Genomic DNA, 18615 nt, shown 5'->3' with positions numbered 1-18615 from the left:
GAAAAAATGCCAAACAAGATAAAACAACCTAACTGGAAAGAAAACCACACACACACACATACACACACACACACACACACAAACTCCTAAACTTATGTGCCATAGGACTGTAAAATCTAAAAGGACCTTAGAATATGATCTATTTCAGAACCTTCATTTTACAGATGAAGAAACCAAGGCCAACAAAATATAGATCCTTTCACCAAATAAAATGTGGTATAACTGGGGCTCTGCCCTTAAAAACCTATGAGTACAATGCAAGCATTCTTTGAGGATAAAAACAAAACAAAACAAAAACTTGTCACAAAATGCAAATTAGAGACAGCGAGTATAAGAAAGAAGGAAACTAGGAAAGGAGGGAAAGAAGAAAGGACAAGAAGTTGAGCAATGAGAAAGAGACACAACCCTAAAAGCTCGAAAGTAGTTATTAACCTGGCCTCAGTATCTCTACCCACAAGATACTTATTACAAAGGGAACAGTCATCACTTTTCAGTGGTTAACAGAGTGGTCCAATTCTACACCAGTATTGGGAAAAATAGACATGTGCCTCCCTAATATAAGGTATGTACTGGAGGAAGACTCTTCTTTTGTGATAGTTCTGCCGAAACTACCTAATTTGCTTCTAATGATTAGAAAACATCAGACAACCCAAATTGTGGAATGTTTTACAAATAACTTTAAGACTAAAAAGACATTGAAAATAAGTACAATGTCAATCCTGGATTGGATCCTAGACCAAAAAGATTTTCTTTTGCTATGCTATAGAAGACATTATTGGAACAACTAAGTTTCAATAATCTAAGTTAAAAGTATTACAACTTCCTGACTTTGGTAACTGTACTAAGATCATATTAAAGACTCTCTTTTTTGTTCTTCAGAACAGTAAAGGGACATTACTTCCACAACTTACTCTCAGAAAGTTCATCAAAAATATGTACAGGATTCAATGGAGGCACATGGGAGGGGCACCTACTCCAATCTGGATATTCTCTGGGGAAAGGCTTGCTGGAGATGAACCCTGAGTCACATCTAGAAAGATGACTAAGAATTAGTCAGATAAAACGGCATACTTGGTAAAGGACAGAGCTTCAGAAGAGTCATGGATGTGCATTTCACACAGATTGTGACTAAGCATGATCAGACTGTGCTTCTCCAGGAGCAATAGGCTGTGTGAGAGCAGGAATTTCAAACAGGATGGGCAGGCGTCTGGAGGTTGCCAGGTCTGGGGAGAGCAGAAGCCAGGGCAGCGTGTGCAGGAGTAATGGGACATAGATCACAAGGAAGCAGGGGAACAGAGAGGGAAGCAAGGCAATACTTTAAACAAAACCTCACTCACTATGCAATCTCAGCTCTCCTAATTTCAACTAAATGGAAAATGTTTCATGAACTTAACTTTAAAAGAAGAAAAAAAGAAGAAAAGAAACACAACTGAGACAAAAACTTCATTATTAAGGTAACTCATTAAATAAAAAGTGGTTTTGGGGGGCAAGGTAGTATAGTGTAGCCCTTAGCACCTGTAAGGTGCTTTGTAATCAGAAAATAAAGGTTCAAGTCCCATCTGAGCCATTATTGTGGGATCCTGAGCATTTAACCACTGAGCCTCAGTCTCTATAGCTGTAAAAAAAGACATAATAAATCATAAAGATTAAATGAGGCAATATTGATAAAGTTTTTAGCATGACGTCTAATACACAGAATATGTTCAACATATATTAGTCATCATTGATTCAAAATATTCTTCATAGGTCCTTATTCCTTATTAAATAGCAAAACAAACAGGTGCCTGGTTGGCTCAGTCAGTGGAGCATACAACCCTTGATCTTACAATTGTGAGTTCAAGCCCCACTTTGGGTGTAGAGATTACTTAAAAAATAAGATCTTTGGGGCGCCTGGGTGGCTCAATTGGTTAAGCGTCCTACTTCTGCACAGGTTATGATCTCACAGTCCGCGAGTTTGAGCCCCACATCGGGCTCTGTGCTGACAGCTCAGAGCCTGGAGCCTGCTTCTGATTCTGTGTCTCCCTCTCTCTCTGCCCCTCCCCCACTCATGCTCTGTCTCTGTGTGTGTCAAAAATAAACAAACATTAAAAAAAAATAAGATCTTTAAGAAAAACACTTGAAATCATTAGTATTGTAATTCAGTTACGACATAAGATAGTAAAATGAAGTCCAACCACTGTACCAAAAACACAAAGTAAAGTCTACCTATAAAAGTACTACACAAGCTTTATAAACCATATTATGGCTTTCCATCTTATAATTCTGTTGAAACTTATTAATACAAACTCAAGGTTCAAATAGGAAATTAGAAGATGCCAGTTTCATATCCAAATACCAACTATTTATTTGGGGACATTACGTTGGGTGCCCTTTTCAATGTTAACTACTTAACCTGTACAAACATTTCACAACTGCAACTTTAATTAACAACAAAAAATTATAAATATGACAAGGCTTATAAATCACTCATAATCCATTTTAGTGCCATTCTAAATAAGTAGCTATGGAGAGGAATAAAAGTGAAGAAAAGTCATTAAAGTAATTAGTAGGACCCATTTTAGGCAATAGAGTATAGAATATTACACGGGGTTCCACTTAAAAAAAAAAAAAAAAGGAATGTGGGGTATTTTGTGACAGGCCAGTAAGACAGCTGGAACAAAGCTGTTGGAGCAACAGCTGTGCACCATGTACTGTTCATCTAAAACCACAAACTAAAGTAACCCATGTCAGACAACTTCATTTGACTAATCAGCTCTGCCAATGGCTCCTTCCTGAAACTGTCTGCTACAAAGAAATCTAAGTAAATACGTAATTTGCAATTAAGAAAGGAGAAACAATAAACAAAATCAGTCTGTCTTTAAACATAAAATTAAAACCCAAGAATCACAATCTAACATTATACCAAAACTTTCCATACTATTTTAACACCTGCTAAAATTATGATCACCTATCAGACTTTCTAATGGTAAGAAAATAATCCCAAAACCCAACATTTGATGAAGTCTGAATTGCTGATACATAATCTCACCAATTCCTACTCCATTCTTAATGCTCAGCTAAATGTAAAGTGTCTGACCATATAACACTGCAGTGATACAAAGCTGTTAACATTAAGTAACTTGATAATTGAGAAGTAGCTAATTCAAACCAAGGTTTGGCATGGAAATTCCATGCCAATATGTGAAAATAATTCGGGTAGTACTCAAGCTATTGTAACCATTCATTTAAACATCTGCAAGTTAAATTATCACAGACCAAGTCCACTGTTTTATACTTTATCTGCATTTTTTTATTCCCAAAACCCATGAACCCTTCTCTAAACTTAAATTCACTCTCAGTTCGAACAAGATCCACATCTGTGTATGCTTGCACACATGCATACACACGCTTAAGGCGAATTTCCCCACCTTACTGACATACCTTAATTTCAAAGACAAAAGGGACAAAAATTACAAATTTCATAGTCACGCAACTTTTCCACAAGATTTCTAAAACTTAAATGTTATACCTATCACAAAACTTCCTTTGCAGTTTGACTCAACTATGTGCTTACTATTCTTTTCCTCTCAGCTAACAAATTGCTGACTGTTGTAATCTCAACCACATGTCATCATTTAACCAAAAACAAGGCATTAAAAGAAAACCCACCAGGAAACAAGACAAAAGTAATAAATCTTTTAAGACCTTACTCTCAGGCTGTTTTACATTTCCTGAGTCAGAATTTCCAGAAAGAAATTACAATAGGACTATCTTCTCTAAAGACTATTTTCAAAAAAAAACTGAATGCTATGGATCAACTACTAAAACTTCTAACACAAGATTCATTCAAATGTACACGTTACTACGTTACTACGTATAGGTAATCTTTTAATTACAAAGAAACTCTGAAATCCAAAGTGAAAAACAGTTCGGTTCTTTGTCTTCTTTAGTAACCAGCAGCTATGGAACCAGAATAGACACAACTCATCTTTCTTAAGACCACTTTCTTTTCCCAACGATTTACTATTTCCTGTTCAAGACCTAATACTAACAATTAATAAATATTAACATATTTTGCTACATGATTACTTCTATGTAACAGAAGTATCCTTGGTCTATGACTCTCAAAATCTAAAGTATAAAATGTACAAACAAATACAACTAAGGGGCAGACATTCGGGCAAAATATTCCAAATCTATAAAATCCTTTACTGAAATACTTGTTTTACTTGTAAACATTCTCGTGTTTACAGGGCTTAAAATAACAGTGCCAAAGTGAATCAAACACAGAATGGTTATCTTGTCCAAAGCCACAGTCATATATAGGCTAAACCAAGATCTACATAAATGTCTTGACTCACAAAAAGGATTCTTTGCACTACCTCAAACTGTCTTTTCTCAGATAAGCAGCATGAATTTTTTCAGGTCTAGGAAATCTTTTTAAAAAAACAAAAACATGGCAGCTGTTGTGGTTAATGTCACAGACTACATATGACTATGACAAAAGCAACCACAAGGAATAAGTGTCACAGAAACAAACTCTACTTTTAAAATAATTTCTACATTTATACTCTCAATGCATGGTAAATAAAGCAATAAACTCAATTAAGCCTGCATAAATAAAAATTAAAAACAAAGAAAATATAAAAATAAAAAGGATAAAAATGTATTTATCTAGATTACTTCACAAATACATAATCAAATTACACAATAAATGTGAATGGGCTGAATTCCCTACCAAAAGACAAAGACCCTCAGATTTGACTTTTAAAGATCACATTAAATACTGTTCACAAAAGCTTACCACAAAATAACCAAAAAAGAAATGTAAAATATCAATGAAGTAAATGCATACAAACAGAAAGCAGAACGGCAATGTAATATCACAGGATGAAAATCAAGGTTAAACTCCACACGAGACTAATACTACTGAATTTTAATACAAAGATTCAAGCATAACATTTTATATATAAAATTATAACATCAAAATAAAGCAAAATAAGACACTCAAGGAAACTTAAAACACAGTCTTCATGGGATATTTAATGAATGTATTTCAGAGTTTCACAGATTAAATAGGTAACAAAAAACAGAAGCTATAAAAGATCTGAATATAATCAGCAAATTCCATTATAATAGATTTGAACAAAACTTTGCACCTTAGAAGCTACAAATGAATACTCATTCTTCTCTTGTGTTCTTAAAATATTTACCAATATTAATAGTATTTGGCCACTAAAAATTCTTAATGTTCCAAAACACAGAGAATTTATAGGTCACATTCTTTGACCACAGCCTAACAAAGCTAGAAATCCACAGAAGGATCCACTCAACCCTTCCCCAAATGTGCATCTTAAAAATTAAGGAGACATCCAAACAAATGAAATTTATCTAAGAATACAAAGTACAAGATTTCATATCAAAGGAAGCAATGCAAAATCAGTCTTACAGTGCCTTTCCACAAGTCATTAAGGGCACTACAAACATCCTAGAAAACCTCTCACTACAATTTCTTTAAAATGCCATGTAAATTACCTAAAGTACTACTGTAAAAAGTAGATGGCAATCTCATTTAAAAAAAAAAAAATGAAAAAGAACAAAAAAGTTTATGAAATCATGAAAAGACATCTATACAATATCAAATAAGCACACTTCGGATCACATACATACACACACATGCTAAAGAAAGGACTTCTTTTGCTTCTAAGCCATTCCAATTTCTATACCTACAGCAAGAAAAAACTTTGCCTTGATCTTCATCTTACAGCATCTCACACTCACTGTCTCCCCAGATTCTTCCATGTGCCTCAGTGCAGAAAGCTTAATCTTGAAGGGTAAATAAACCTGAAAACTATCCCTTTTAACCACCTCTAATTCTCCAAAATGAGAATTTTGGAGCCAAAACCCCAAATATGACTGAATTAACAGAATTTCACATTTGTTGAAATCCTGCTGATACTCCAAAAATTAAAGCCCCCTGGTATCAACCTGCCCTTCAGCATCAAAAAGATTGAGAATCCAAGGGCCCCACAGTAATTCTGAAGGATGGCCAGTTCTTTACCTCCAACACCAGGAATGGCTAAAAGCAACTCTTCATGGGATGATACATTTTTAAAAACATACTCTACTACACAGGGAAAAACGTCTCCCCCTGGAAGGAGTTATTTCCTTAAATAGCACCAAACTTTAGAAAATAGCAGTTTTGTGGCCTTAAGAAAAAAAAAAAAAAAAAAAAGAACATTACCACTGGTTAATATCAGACTGAGATATCAAGGGCATTAAATCAGTTTGAGACAGTAATTAGATTTCACATCCAGAAAACTACATCAATGATACAGAAGGCAATTTGGCAAATTTTCCTAGAATAAAGACTATCTTCTTTTTTGCTGATTAACTTAACACAGTATGGTATAATGATTGCAGAGAATCGATGCATAAATAATAAGTATTTCATGAGATGATTGAGAAAATGAATTCAAAAATGAAGAAAACTTTCCCAGACCTGAGATGAGAGGGTTTCATCATTTCCCAGGGAAACCTAGTGAACAGAGAAAAAGTTCTACCCATATCCTGATAAATGTTTCCATTTCCAGTGATAAGCAAAGGCTACAAGCATGCAAGCAGAATCCTGCAGGACAGAAATGGGAGGCCCACCAGCCAAATAAAGGTCAAGAATCAGAAAACAAAGATATACCCCCACTGTCATAGTACAAAAACGCTGGGGGGCCCAACAATTTTATGTCCAGCCAAATCATCACTTACCATGCAAAAGTAAATATAACCTTGGCTATCTTTACAGTAAAAATACTTGAAAGTATTCTCCAAATCACATTTCAAAATAAAGACTAGCTGTTGATAAAGACTACCTGTAAGCACTGACACCAGTGAGAATGACACAAATGGCAAATAAAAGCAATGACCCTTCATAGGAATAAGATTAATACCATTACTATTTACTATTATAATAGCAAAACAGGATGTAAAAGACAAAAAACAATCTTTTAAAAACACTGCAACACACACTTGGTTGCTTTAAATAAGGACACTAAATTTATGAAAGATATGGGTGGAAACAGCAAACAAAACTTCTAACTTCCTCACTTCCCATAACTGGGAATAAAACAGTATTATTCTAATTTTCTAATTAAAAATGTTTATGAATAATTTTAAGGTAAATCTGAGTAAAAAAAGATAGAAAATATATAGCAAAATACAAGATTAGTACAAAGGGAGGTCGTTATGCTAAAGATCATGACCAAAATCTGTACTGACCTAATAGAAATTTTTCAACCTTTCCCTCAAGATACCTGCCTACAAAATTAGACAGAAATTTTCTCCTTAAACAGAACAAGTCAATCCCCTTTTGCCTCAACTTGGTTTCTTTACGCTTAATTTCACTCCATGCCGAGCTAGACTGATTATGAAGACCAGATTTTGTTAACATAACTGAATAGAACAAACTGTGCTTATTATCATTACCTAAATAAAGCAACATCAGAGGTCTTAGTTTTGATCACTTGGCCAAGGTGACGTCAGCCAGGTTTCCTCACTGTGGTTATTATTTTCCCTCAATAATTAATACCTTATGGGCAGATACTTTGAGACCATGTTAATATCCAGCTACTCTCAAACCCACCAGTTTTAACATCTATTTATGATTCTGACTTGAATCAACTGTTATACTGCCAAATAGTGATTTTCTAATTCCACCACCTCCCCTAAGTTTATTAGAATTCTACCGTAAGAACTTTCCTTCCTCCTTCATTTATCCCTATGGATTCACAGATTCTTACTTTATGGACAATAATCAATTAGTATCATTATTCGATGGACTATATTGTCCCAGAGTTAGCCAATGGGAGTTCTTTGGGTTGGCTGTGTCTCTTTGACATGTCACCATTGTTTTGTCTTTTGAGCACTATCTTACTTTCTGGCACTACAAGATGTTCCTAGCTCATCTTCTATTCTCTGCTCTAGGCCTGGGATTAGTCACTTCTCCAAGTTTCCTTCTAGTAAAGGAGGGTATTTAGAAACCAAGATCTGGCTCTAGGTATTCTCACTGCTAATAAGTCGCGATTTCTATGTACTCTCAGCATACAGAGCTGAAAAAAAAAAAAAAAAGGCACAGATATGTGCATGTGTATCCACATGCATCTTTTTCTGCATCTATAATTTTTAAACCATGAATCTGTGACAACATCTTCAATTCCAGGCAAGCATCTGAGTTGAGGCTAGCCTTCCCCCTTTCCACATTTAAAACTCCCTTCACCAACAATGAGAAAGTTGGCTCCCATTTTCCACAACATATTTACTTATTTGCTTAATCCTAGTATAGAAAATTGTTGGGGCGCAGTCGGTTAAGCGTCCGACTTCAGCCAGGTCACGATCTCGCGGTCTGTGAGTTCGAGCCCCGCGTCAGGCTCTGGGCCGATGGCTCAGAGCCTGGAGCCTGTTTCCGATTCTGTGTCTCCCTCTCTCTCTGCCCCTCCCCCGTTCATGCTCTGTCTCTCTCTGTCCCAAAAATAAATAAAAAACGTTGAAAAAAAAAATTGTTTCAGAATTGAAAAGCCATGTCCCCCCCCCCCCCTCTCTCTCTCTCTCTCTCTCTCACACACACACACACACACACACAGCCTACTAACTAGAGTTCAATGTTTGCTTCAAGTTCTTTTTGTCTTTATCCTGAGGACATAGTCCAAACACCCAGTTCAAAAGTTAGTTTTTTTCTTTCCCCCCTTCAGTGTAGTTATCTTACTCATTTGAAATAAGGTTCGGTTCATTTATTTCCTTTATTTTTTTTTAAGTTTATTATTTTGAAAGAGAGAGAGCAAGCGAGGGAGGTGCAAAGAGAGGGGGAGAGAGAATCCCAAACAGGCTCCATGCTGTGAGCACAGAGCTGGATGTGGGGCTTGAACTGATGAACCATGAGGTCATGACCTAAGCTGAAATCAAGAGTTAGCTTCTTAACCCACCAAGCCACCCAGGCGACCCTAGTTCATTTATTTGTTTGTACTCCACCTGAGGGTGGTTTTTTCTTCACCACTTGATTGTACTCGTGTTTGCTGTTTATGGACTAAGTATGTGAAACATTAAACATGGTTCCAAAAGTCAGAAAGTATCCTCAGAAAGGTTACCAACCCCATTCTTTCTACCCCTTCCCCCTCATTCCTACCCACCCTCTCTGGCTAACCAATAATCTCATTAATCTCTGATTTATCCATTCTGTGTTTTTGTCCCAATAACCAAAAACATATGTATTTTCTTATTTCCCCTTCTTTCTTACACAAAATGCAGTATACTTTACATTATGCAATAGGTATTTTGCACTGTTTTTTTCACTGAACAATTTATCCTGGAAGGCCCTTCACATCAGTTCATAGAAATCTTTTTTTTTTTTACAGCTACATAATGCTCCACATGTACCATATTTTATTCAATCCCTCTCCTATTCTGTAAGTGTTTCCAATTTCTTCAATTACAAACAATGCTGTGACCTCATGTGTGTGTATTTTAAGGGTAAATTTCTAGATCTGGTTAAGCACAGATAGAATCAAATCTACATCTATTTTACGTCTCCTGATATAATGCACTAAGAAGAATTCATTATTTCTGTGTTGTTCCTCCCCTGCAAATGCAGAACCTGAATTTAACAATGAAGAAACAAACCCTAGCTAGCTATGTTAAATGTTACTTAAAAGGAAATAATTGGATTATATGGACATTTTCAATTGTAGAAAAATGTGTTGCTGGGAAAAAAAAAGAAAAAAGAAAAAAACAAACCCTAATCAAGGAACTCTACAAATAAGATACACGCTTCAAAAATATCAATGTCCTAAAATACAAAGACTAAAAAACAGTTCCAAATTAAAGAAGATATGGAAACTGAATGCAATGCTTAATCTGAGATATTCTTTTGCTATAAAGGGCATTATTGGGACAATTGGCAAAATCTGAAAAAGCTCTACATGTTAGATTACTAATACATCAATGTTAATTTCTGATTTTGGTTATATATCTTGTTTATATAAGCAAATGCTCATTTTTAGGAAATATACATGGAGATACTTAAAAATAAGTGGTCACTGTCTTCAACTTACACTTAAATGATTTTTAAAAAGCATATATGGGGAAAAGGATAAAACAAATATGGTAAAATGTTAGCATTTGGAAAATCTGGGTAAAGTTTTTTTAAAAAGCAACACTGAATATTACTTTGACATTTATATTCGTACTTCTAGTACTGAACATGTACTTACTTGTATACAAAGCTCTTTCTCCTAGAAAAAACATCACCATACGAGGCGGCAAGATAAGTTGGCTGGCAATATTAAACTCCTAATGTATACAAACAACAAGTTCTGTGACTATAATATTTCTAATTAAACTATGATTTAATGCATGTAACCAATAAACAATCATAGCGCTTTTATACAACACTAAAAATAAAATATAATTTATAGGGTGACAAGGAACTCAGTCTAATTATGTCTCCAGTAACACAATTTTAGACAACTTACATTTCTTTGTTTCTTTCAGAACCACACAGAAAATACGTGAATATATAAATATTTGTCTTTTTCACAAAAGCCTGAGAGACATTTCTCTTTGCAAAGTAGAAATAAATCAAAGGCCTACCAAGGACATTACTTTAAGTTTCAATCCCAAACACAGACTCAGCAGCTCTATCTATCCAAAGTAATTCAAGATCAAGGCCTTACCAGTAGATTCACTATTAACTAACATTGTCTACCAGCAGAATGAAAGTCTTTTACTCATTATCACTTTTCAGTAAGAAGGGCACAAAAGAACTAATACTCTAAACACGCTTCTATTTTTCCTAACAGAAAGAAAGAAAGAAAGAAAGAAAGAAAGAAAGAAAGAAAGAAAGAAAGAAAGAAAGAAAAGAAAGAAAGAAATGTTCACATTGCATCACAAAATCTCAATTTTATGAGATCAGTTTTAATTTGAAAAAGGAAACTTAAGGAGTGCCTGGGTGGCTCAGTCAGTTGAGCTTCAGACTGTTGATTTCAGCTCAGATCATGATCTCACAGTTCATGGGATGGAGCCCGAGTCAGGCTCCACAATGTCAGGGGGGCCTGCTTGGGATTCTCTCTCTACTCCTCCCCTACTCGTGCTCTCTCTCTCTCTCTCTCTCTCTCTCTCTCTCTCTCTCAAAATAAACTTTTTTAAAAAGGAAACTTAAAATAAAAACAATACTGCTTCAAGAAAGTCTCTTTCCCCACTCCTTCCCCCCTTTTAAAGTTACCAATTTATTTGCCTAACCGAACCAAAGACTGACTTTCTTTCTTTTCTTTTTTCTTTTCTTTTCTTTTCTTTTCTTTCTTTCTCTCTCTCTCTCTCTCTCTTTCTTTCTTTCGAGAGACAGTATTCCAAGCAGGCTCCACATTGTCAGTGCAAAGCCTGATGCAGGTCTTGAACTCATGAAATGTAGGATCATGACACAAGCCAAAATCGAGTCCAATGCCCAACTGACTGGGCCACCCAGGCGCCCCTTAAGGACTACTTCCATTTCAAAGCTTGGTAAAGACCCACACTTCAGCAACACAGGTGAATTAAAAATCCCATCCCAGTAGGCAGCTGCCTGTCACCATCACTTTGCCTTCTAATGGTACTCGACCAAGGGAAAAGAGGATTCTTGACACTCAACAGAAGCGTCTCCACTAACTCCTGCAACTTCCCCATCCCAATGAGGAGACACACATGTAAGAATGAGTTTTAAGAAAACCTAGGTTAGAATTTCCTTCTGCTTATCCTCTGTTAAAAGTGATCATCCTTTCCCTTGAGTGCTTACTATTTCTATGCAGGAACCGCCAGCACATCCATTTCAGGTGTTACCAAAATGAGGCAATCTCTAGTATGTACCACCATCAGCTGAGGTGCCTTATTTTTCAATGCTAAGAATTCATTCGTAAATTCCTCTGAAAATATAATCTGCACACAAAAAAACAAGTCTACAGTATAGTTTCAAACTCACAGACACAAGTTATTTTAATTGCAGAGAGTGTCTTCCAGACATCGCAACAGAACAGCAATTCTGGAATCTAAACTCACAACCTTCACACATGGATCAATTAACTATAACATAAATACATGTGTCTTGAAATCTCTTCTAGGCTCTCCACCCCAAGGAAAAGGCAATGAAAAAGCATCCAGCAAAAGACAAACTCTGGGTTAAAAGCAATGTCTGAGTCAGGTCCAGCTAACAGGTTGTAAGACTAAAACCCAGTGAGTAAGGAATCAACTACCCCCTACATAGTTCAAAATGTGACAAACTGCTCAACAGAAAGTCAGGATACTAAACAAAGAATAGAAGATGGGAAATTCCTCTCTTTAATTTTATAAAACATGTGTGGTCTCTTCTCAGAGTTAGCAGGTAAAGCATTAACCTCAAACCCAACGATTACTCCATCTTTTCCTAAAATCAACTTGCAACTGATAAAAAGAAGTTTCCCCGACTCAAAACAGGATCAATATTCATCACCTCAATACCACACAAAGTGAAGAGGGGAGTTTGAGGTTGGGGTGGGAGGCAAGGGGTACTGAAGACTTAAAAGACCAGATTACGTGTCAAGGAAAAATAAATACATTACAAATTTTGTTTCGGAAGAACAAGATACAGAAGTAATAGAAGCAATTAAAACCAGGTAACAATTATTAACATACTCTGCAGATGGCACTGTGCTGAACAATTTGCGTGCATTATTGTAATTATTCCAAAAAACCTAAAGGTACTACTTAATTTCCCTTTTCATATAGGGAAACTGAGGCTTGGGGAACCCAAGAAACTTGACTAAGGCACACAGCAGCTGGTTAAATGAGAACCTAGAATTTCAAAGGTGCAGGTTTGTTCACCCAAACTCAGTGTTTTATGGAGAAAAAAAAAACTAAAGCCTTGAAAAGATTAGGAGAGATTAAGAAATTCCCTAGCATCACCTGAGTAAGGAAACCTAGAATTCAGATATGCAAAATTCTCTCCATTTCTTTGTACAATGCTAAGATCACTTCCTAACTACTCATCATTTAGGTATTTACTCATCATTTAGGTATTCCATTTACCAACAGAATTTAAAACATTTTTCAAAAAACTATGAACAACAAAAACATATTTTACGTCTTTATACAGACATTTTATGATCTGCTAAAGTCATTTTTAAGGAGAAAATGCACTAATTATTGCCTTAATCTCCTATTTTGCAGCTCTTCATATGCTAAATCACAAGTATACCTAAGGTTACAGAAAGTCAAGGCTAAATACAAAGTGTTTTTACATTCTCCATTCCCCAATTTATTATATTTTTTCTGCTCAAGATTATATCATAGAAAAATATATACGGAACACTGTAAAAAGGATGTTTCAGAAGACTTAAAAAATAAATAAAACCAATTTGTGTCATCCTGATCCACAAAGAGAACTCACTTCCGCTTGTTAAGATTATTATCCTTCTGCCATCTCCTCTCCCAATTACTACTGCTAGACAATCACAGCAGAATGAATTTTAATTTCCCAAGAGTCATACAATAAATAGTGGCTCTATTAAGTGTAGATGATAAATAGTCACTTTAGCTCCATAATATAAAATTAATATAACAGCAATAACATCTGTAGATTTATTATGCACTAGGCATTGTTTTAAGCCCTTGACATATGTTAAGTCTAATTTTCACAACAACACTATCTGGTACTTTCTATCTCTCCGGATTACAGATGGGGAAAATTGAGATACCAAGAGGTTAAGTAATTTATCTAAGATTATACATGCAGCAAGTGGCAGAGCTGAGACTCCATGGAAGTGGTCTGGCTCCTACCTCTCCAGAAAGTCTCCTCCGATGTCAGAACCTATATTACTCCCTTTCACTGGCTCCAATTCATCTGCCTCTCCCACTCCCCTCCTTGCCTGCCTTCTCTCTCCAAACTAGCATATAACTCCCCCATGCTCACAGAAGGTATGTCCTCTCTCCCTACCGCCAAGCCTACACAGCACTTTTATCAAGTCTTTGCAAACTGACTTTTACCCAATTCTGAATTCTCTTTGCATTTAAATGTGTTACAGAACTGTACACAGACACTTATACTAGCAGCAATCATTAAGTGAGCACGTATTACGTGACAGATACGGTGCTAACAATATTCCCATAATTTATAGGATTATAAACAATGTGTCAGCCCACCCGTTTTACCGATAATTAAATTGAGGCTCAGAGATGCTGAATATTCTGGCACTGTTCTCACAACCAATATATGACAGAATAAGACAGACACTTCAGTTGACTCAAAGCTCACTTTTTCTCTATGTATATATATGTATGTCTTTCACATGCATACACACCTTCCCTTCTTTTATACCATCTAGTACAGTGCTATTCATGAAGGTGTTTCTTTAACAAATGAATTCTAGAAAATCATTTTAAAAATAGCAATTACTGTTATCTTAACAATTTCTAAAACCATTTCCCAAAAACAAAAGGTTCCAGTACCTTAATTAAGTAACTTAAGATTCAAATACATTCAGATGATCCCTCCCCACCCAAAAAAAAAAAACTAAGTATGTGTGGTTTAAACCTGTCAGGTGACACTTTACTAATACTGGAACCCAGAATTATCCTCTCACTCATCACCACCACCACCAGCCCAACAACAGTCCCCAAAGAAAGGTTTAGCTATAAATTGTTTTGCTCTGCCATCAGTTAAAGTCTCTCTCTGGGCCCTAGGGATATAACATAACATCCCTGATTCTGCAGCCTGCTAAACTTAAACCAATCTCACCTCTTACAAAGTGTGATTTTTTTTTTTAACCCACTAATGAGCATACTGTAAATATTCATTACACAAACATCTTCTCTTCCTGGATACAAAGGTTTTAGCAGCAGTTTTTAACCCCTTGAAATATTACAACAGCAAATTATTGCTCATTTAGGCAACGTGAAAGGTAACAATCACATTTAACAGTACTCTGTATTTTAATGTCACTACAAACGTGAAGTGAAATGAAATACGCCATTCAAGTATCCCAGTTGATAACGAATGAAACGGAAACCAGAAATTAATTCTTCACCAAAGCATCTTAGCAGTACTCTTGTGTACTAAGAATATCTTTTGTTACCTGTTATAACGGGGTCCCTTCCTTCTCTCGCAGCGTATGCCACACCTTTTAGGTTGACAAAAGCGGAGAGACATCTGGGTTTCTCATTTTTAAAATCCCGAAAAAGATCGCTCAACCTTCTTAACCAGAGCAAATCCTAAGAATGAAGAATTCCATCGCAATTGTCTTTACCACAAGCCCTGACTTTCGCCTCCAGCATCCAAAGAGGTCTCGGGGTGGGGGGAGTGGGTAGTTGGAACAGATACAGCAGGCACGCCCCGGTCGGTCATCTCCGAGCATGGCCCATCCCAAACTTCACCTTGGCAAAGGGAGAAGCAGGAAGGCACCAGGAATTCCTAGGAAATGGTCTCACCCCTATCCTATCGGAGAACATTCTCAACTTCCTCGAAGCCACCATTTCCCTCGGGCATTCTCACACACCTCCCACCCGGACACATTACCTAAGAGATTACTTAAAAGAAAAGCACAAATACACACAAAGAGAAACACACAGCTCGATCGGGCAGCTCCGGCTCAGCGTGCGCAGAGAAACCCGCAGACCACGCGGAGCCGCGGCCAACTTGCCACCGCGATCGCAACCGACGGTGCAGGAGGCGGCCCGGGGCGGCTGGAAGCCCAGCTCGAGGGGCTGCAAGCCCTACGCCCGACGCCCGGAGCCCGGGCCTCGGGGCAGGAAGACGGGCGCGGCGGCGCAGCCTCCCCGGAGGGCTCGGCCCCGGCCGGAGCGATAAGGTGGATCGACGCTTCCCACCCTGCCAGCTCCGCCCTCCCGGACACATTCCTGAGAAGCCCGACTCCCGGGACGCCGAGCAGGGCGCCGGGCAGGCAGGAGCGCGGCGCCACGGCCGCAGGGCAGGAGGGCAGAGCCGGGCCCTCACCCCCCGCCCGCCCCCGGCCCGCGCGGCGCCTCCGGGGCGGGGTCGCGTCAGCAGCCCCGCCACAGGTAGCGCGAGCCCCCGCCCGCCGCCACCCCGGCGCCCCCGGCAGGCCCGCTCCAGGTACCTGGATGAACTGGATGGTGAGCGCCGACTTGCCCACGCCGCCTCCGCCGACCACCACGAGCCGGTACTTCTCCTGGCCGGAGCCGTCCCGCCAGCCGGCCGCGGCCATGGGGACGCCGCCGAGCCCGCCCGGCCACGCCGAGCCGCCGCCCGCCCTAGGCCCGGCTCCGGGGACGTGTGCGGCCGGCGGGCTGCGGGCGAGCGGCGGGCGGGGGTCCCGGGCGCCGGGAGCTGCCGGGAGGGCCGCTCCGGGCGGCAGCGCGGCGCCCGGGCTGGCCGGGTCCCGCCCGAGGCGCGGAGGAGCGGGAGGACCGCAGGGGCCAGGGGCGGCAGCGGCCGGGGGGCGCGCTCCTCCTCACGTCGCCGCAGCGCCTGCCGAACGCTGCCTCCAGCGCCGCTACAAATGGCCGTCTGGGGGCCGGGCTGCTAGGCTGAGGTGCTGCATATGCATGAGGGGGCGGGGCGGGGCGGGGCCGCACTGGCCTGGGCTGGGATTCCGGCGCTGACCCCCGGCGGCTCAGACCCCCGCGGACCCGCCCCTCGGATCCCGGGACTGTGAGCGCGTGTGCGTGAGTGAGTGCGTGCTTGAGTGAGTATGCGCGTATGTGTGTCTGAGTAGGTGTCAAGTGGGAGTGAGAAGAAGACAGCAGACAGTGTGTGACCATAACTGTGTAATGTCAGGGATTGTCAGGGATTATGTGGATGAAAAAATACAGTATGTGAAGGCGTGTGTGAAAAATAGAGCTGTTGTCATCTTAACCCAATTTTTGCAGGAGAGTAAATATCCTGTTTTACGAGTACAGATGGTGATCGTGATTGTGTGAAAACCAGTGTGTGACAGTGATTGAGGATCAGAGCTATGTCACAGTAACTGTGTATGGGATGGGTTCCAGTGATGAGGTTGTGTGACAGAGACTAGACTGGGCATGGGGAATAAATCACGGTGATGGAGGGTGCATGGACGAGAGTGAATGGGCAGGTTTTGTATGTGTCAGGAGACTGTCCTGGTGGCTATATTTGTGTGTATGAAATATGTCATAATTGTACAGAGGAATATACGTGAGAGGTTAGTTTGTAATTAAGTTCACACTACATACCAGGCACTGTGCTCAGTGCTAGAGATCCTTTCCTAAACCAAACAGTGTCCCTGCCCTCAGGGAACTTAAGAGGCCAGTGAGGGAGACAGCCAGGACAATAGGCAAATTATAAGGCATAATGATAAGGGCTATAGCTATTTAGCATCTGTGCCCATGGCAGAAGCATTCACCCCAGAGCTGGGTGGTCAAGGAAGGCTTCCTAAAGACGTGAAGAATCAATAATAGAAACAGGCAAATCATTAGAAGAAAAGTAATCCAGGGAAACGAAACTGCATGTAAAAAAGTCAGAGCTGAGAAGATAAGAACTGTCACATGATTTTGAATGTACTGGGGAAGTTCTCGTGCCAGTGATTGTGTATGAGAAGTGATTATCGATGCGTATGGTAGTTTAACCAAATGTAACAGGAATCACAGCTCTGGGAAGAAATAGTGTAGGGTAGTAGATAAGGCCATGGGCTCTGGGGCCAGACTGTCTGGATTCAAACCCTAGCTCTTCTACTAATGGTGTGATGTTGGGAAGTGAACCTCTGTGCACCAAGTTTTTTCCTCTCTAAGGACAGTAAGACTTACCTACCATCAGGGCGTTTTATTTTGTTTTGGTAAGAATCAAATGAGCAAATACATTATAAAGCACATAAAACAGTGCCTGGCATGCAATAAGCATTTATGGCAGTTTGGGAACATGACTGCAAGTTCTTGGACAGTATTTAGTGACTTGCTTGGAACCAATAGAATGCAGCAGAAGAGATGCTGTATAACTTCCAAGGCTGGGTCAGCAGAGGCCATGCAGCTTCCACCTCTTCTCTTGGGATTCTCACTCCGGGAGAAACAAAGTAAGAAGTTTGGCTACTCCAAAGCTGCCGTGCTAGCAAAGCATAATGCAAGGCAAAGATACAGCTGAGCTCCTAGCAGACCGCCAGCATCAACTGCCGGCCATGGGAGATATCTTGGGCACCCAACTCTGTTGAGCCTTCAGATGAGGGCAATCCCCACTGGCATCTGACTGCAGCTGCATGAGAGACCACAAGGAAGAGCTGCCCAGGCCAGCCCTTCCTGATCCACAGAATCATGAGCAAAATAAAGTAGTAAACTGGTTGTGCTTTTTTCAACTTTTTATTTAGAAATAATTTCCATGTGTAAAATATAAAGTACACCCATACATTTTTACCCAAATTCCACTATTGTGAGCATTTTACCCCACTTCCTTTATCTTTCTCCCCTCTCCATTTCTCTCTGCCATATATATGTATACATATACATATGAAAATTTATAATATTCACATATATATGTACATATATACATGTGTACATATGTGATTGTGTGTATATATATACACATATAATTTTATGATTATTCCTATATACAAATAAATGTGTATGTGCATATATAAATGTATGATTCATATATATTATATA

At 39.2% G+C, this 18615-nt stretch overlaps 1 protein-coding gene across 1 annotated transcript in view; it reads right to left on the bottom strand.

The window, feature by feature from the left end:
* The window catches only part of RRAS2 (RAS related 2), a 75702-nt gene extending 59194 nt beyond the window's left edge, over positions 1-16508 (bottom strand). Inside the window, exon 1 of the mRNA XM_019456396.2 lies at positions 16104-16508. Coding sequence (XP_019311941.1) covers positions 16104-16211 — 108 coding nt within the window. The 5' untranslated portion in view covers positions 16212-16508. The remainder of the gene's footprint in view (positions 1-16103) is intronic.
* Positions 16509-18615: the final 2107 nt, after the last annotated feature.

This window comes from Panthera pardus, unplaced genomic scaffold (assembly GCF_024362965.1).
Source record: "Panthera pardus isolate Hobbes unplaced genomic scaffold, ASM2436296v1 HiC_scaffold_12, whole genome shotgun sequence".
In the NCBI taxonomy this organism is placed as follows: domain Eukaryota; kingdom Metazoa; phylum Chordata; class Mammalia; order Carnivora; family Felidae; genus Panthera; species Panthera pardus.
This window is presented reverse-complemented; position numbering and strand designations above follow the sequence as displayed.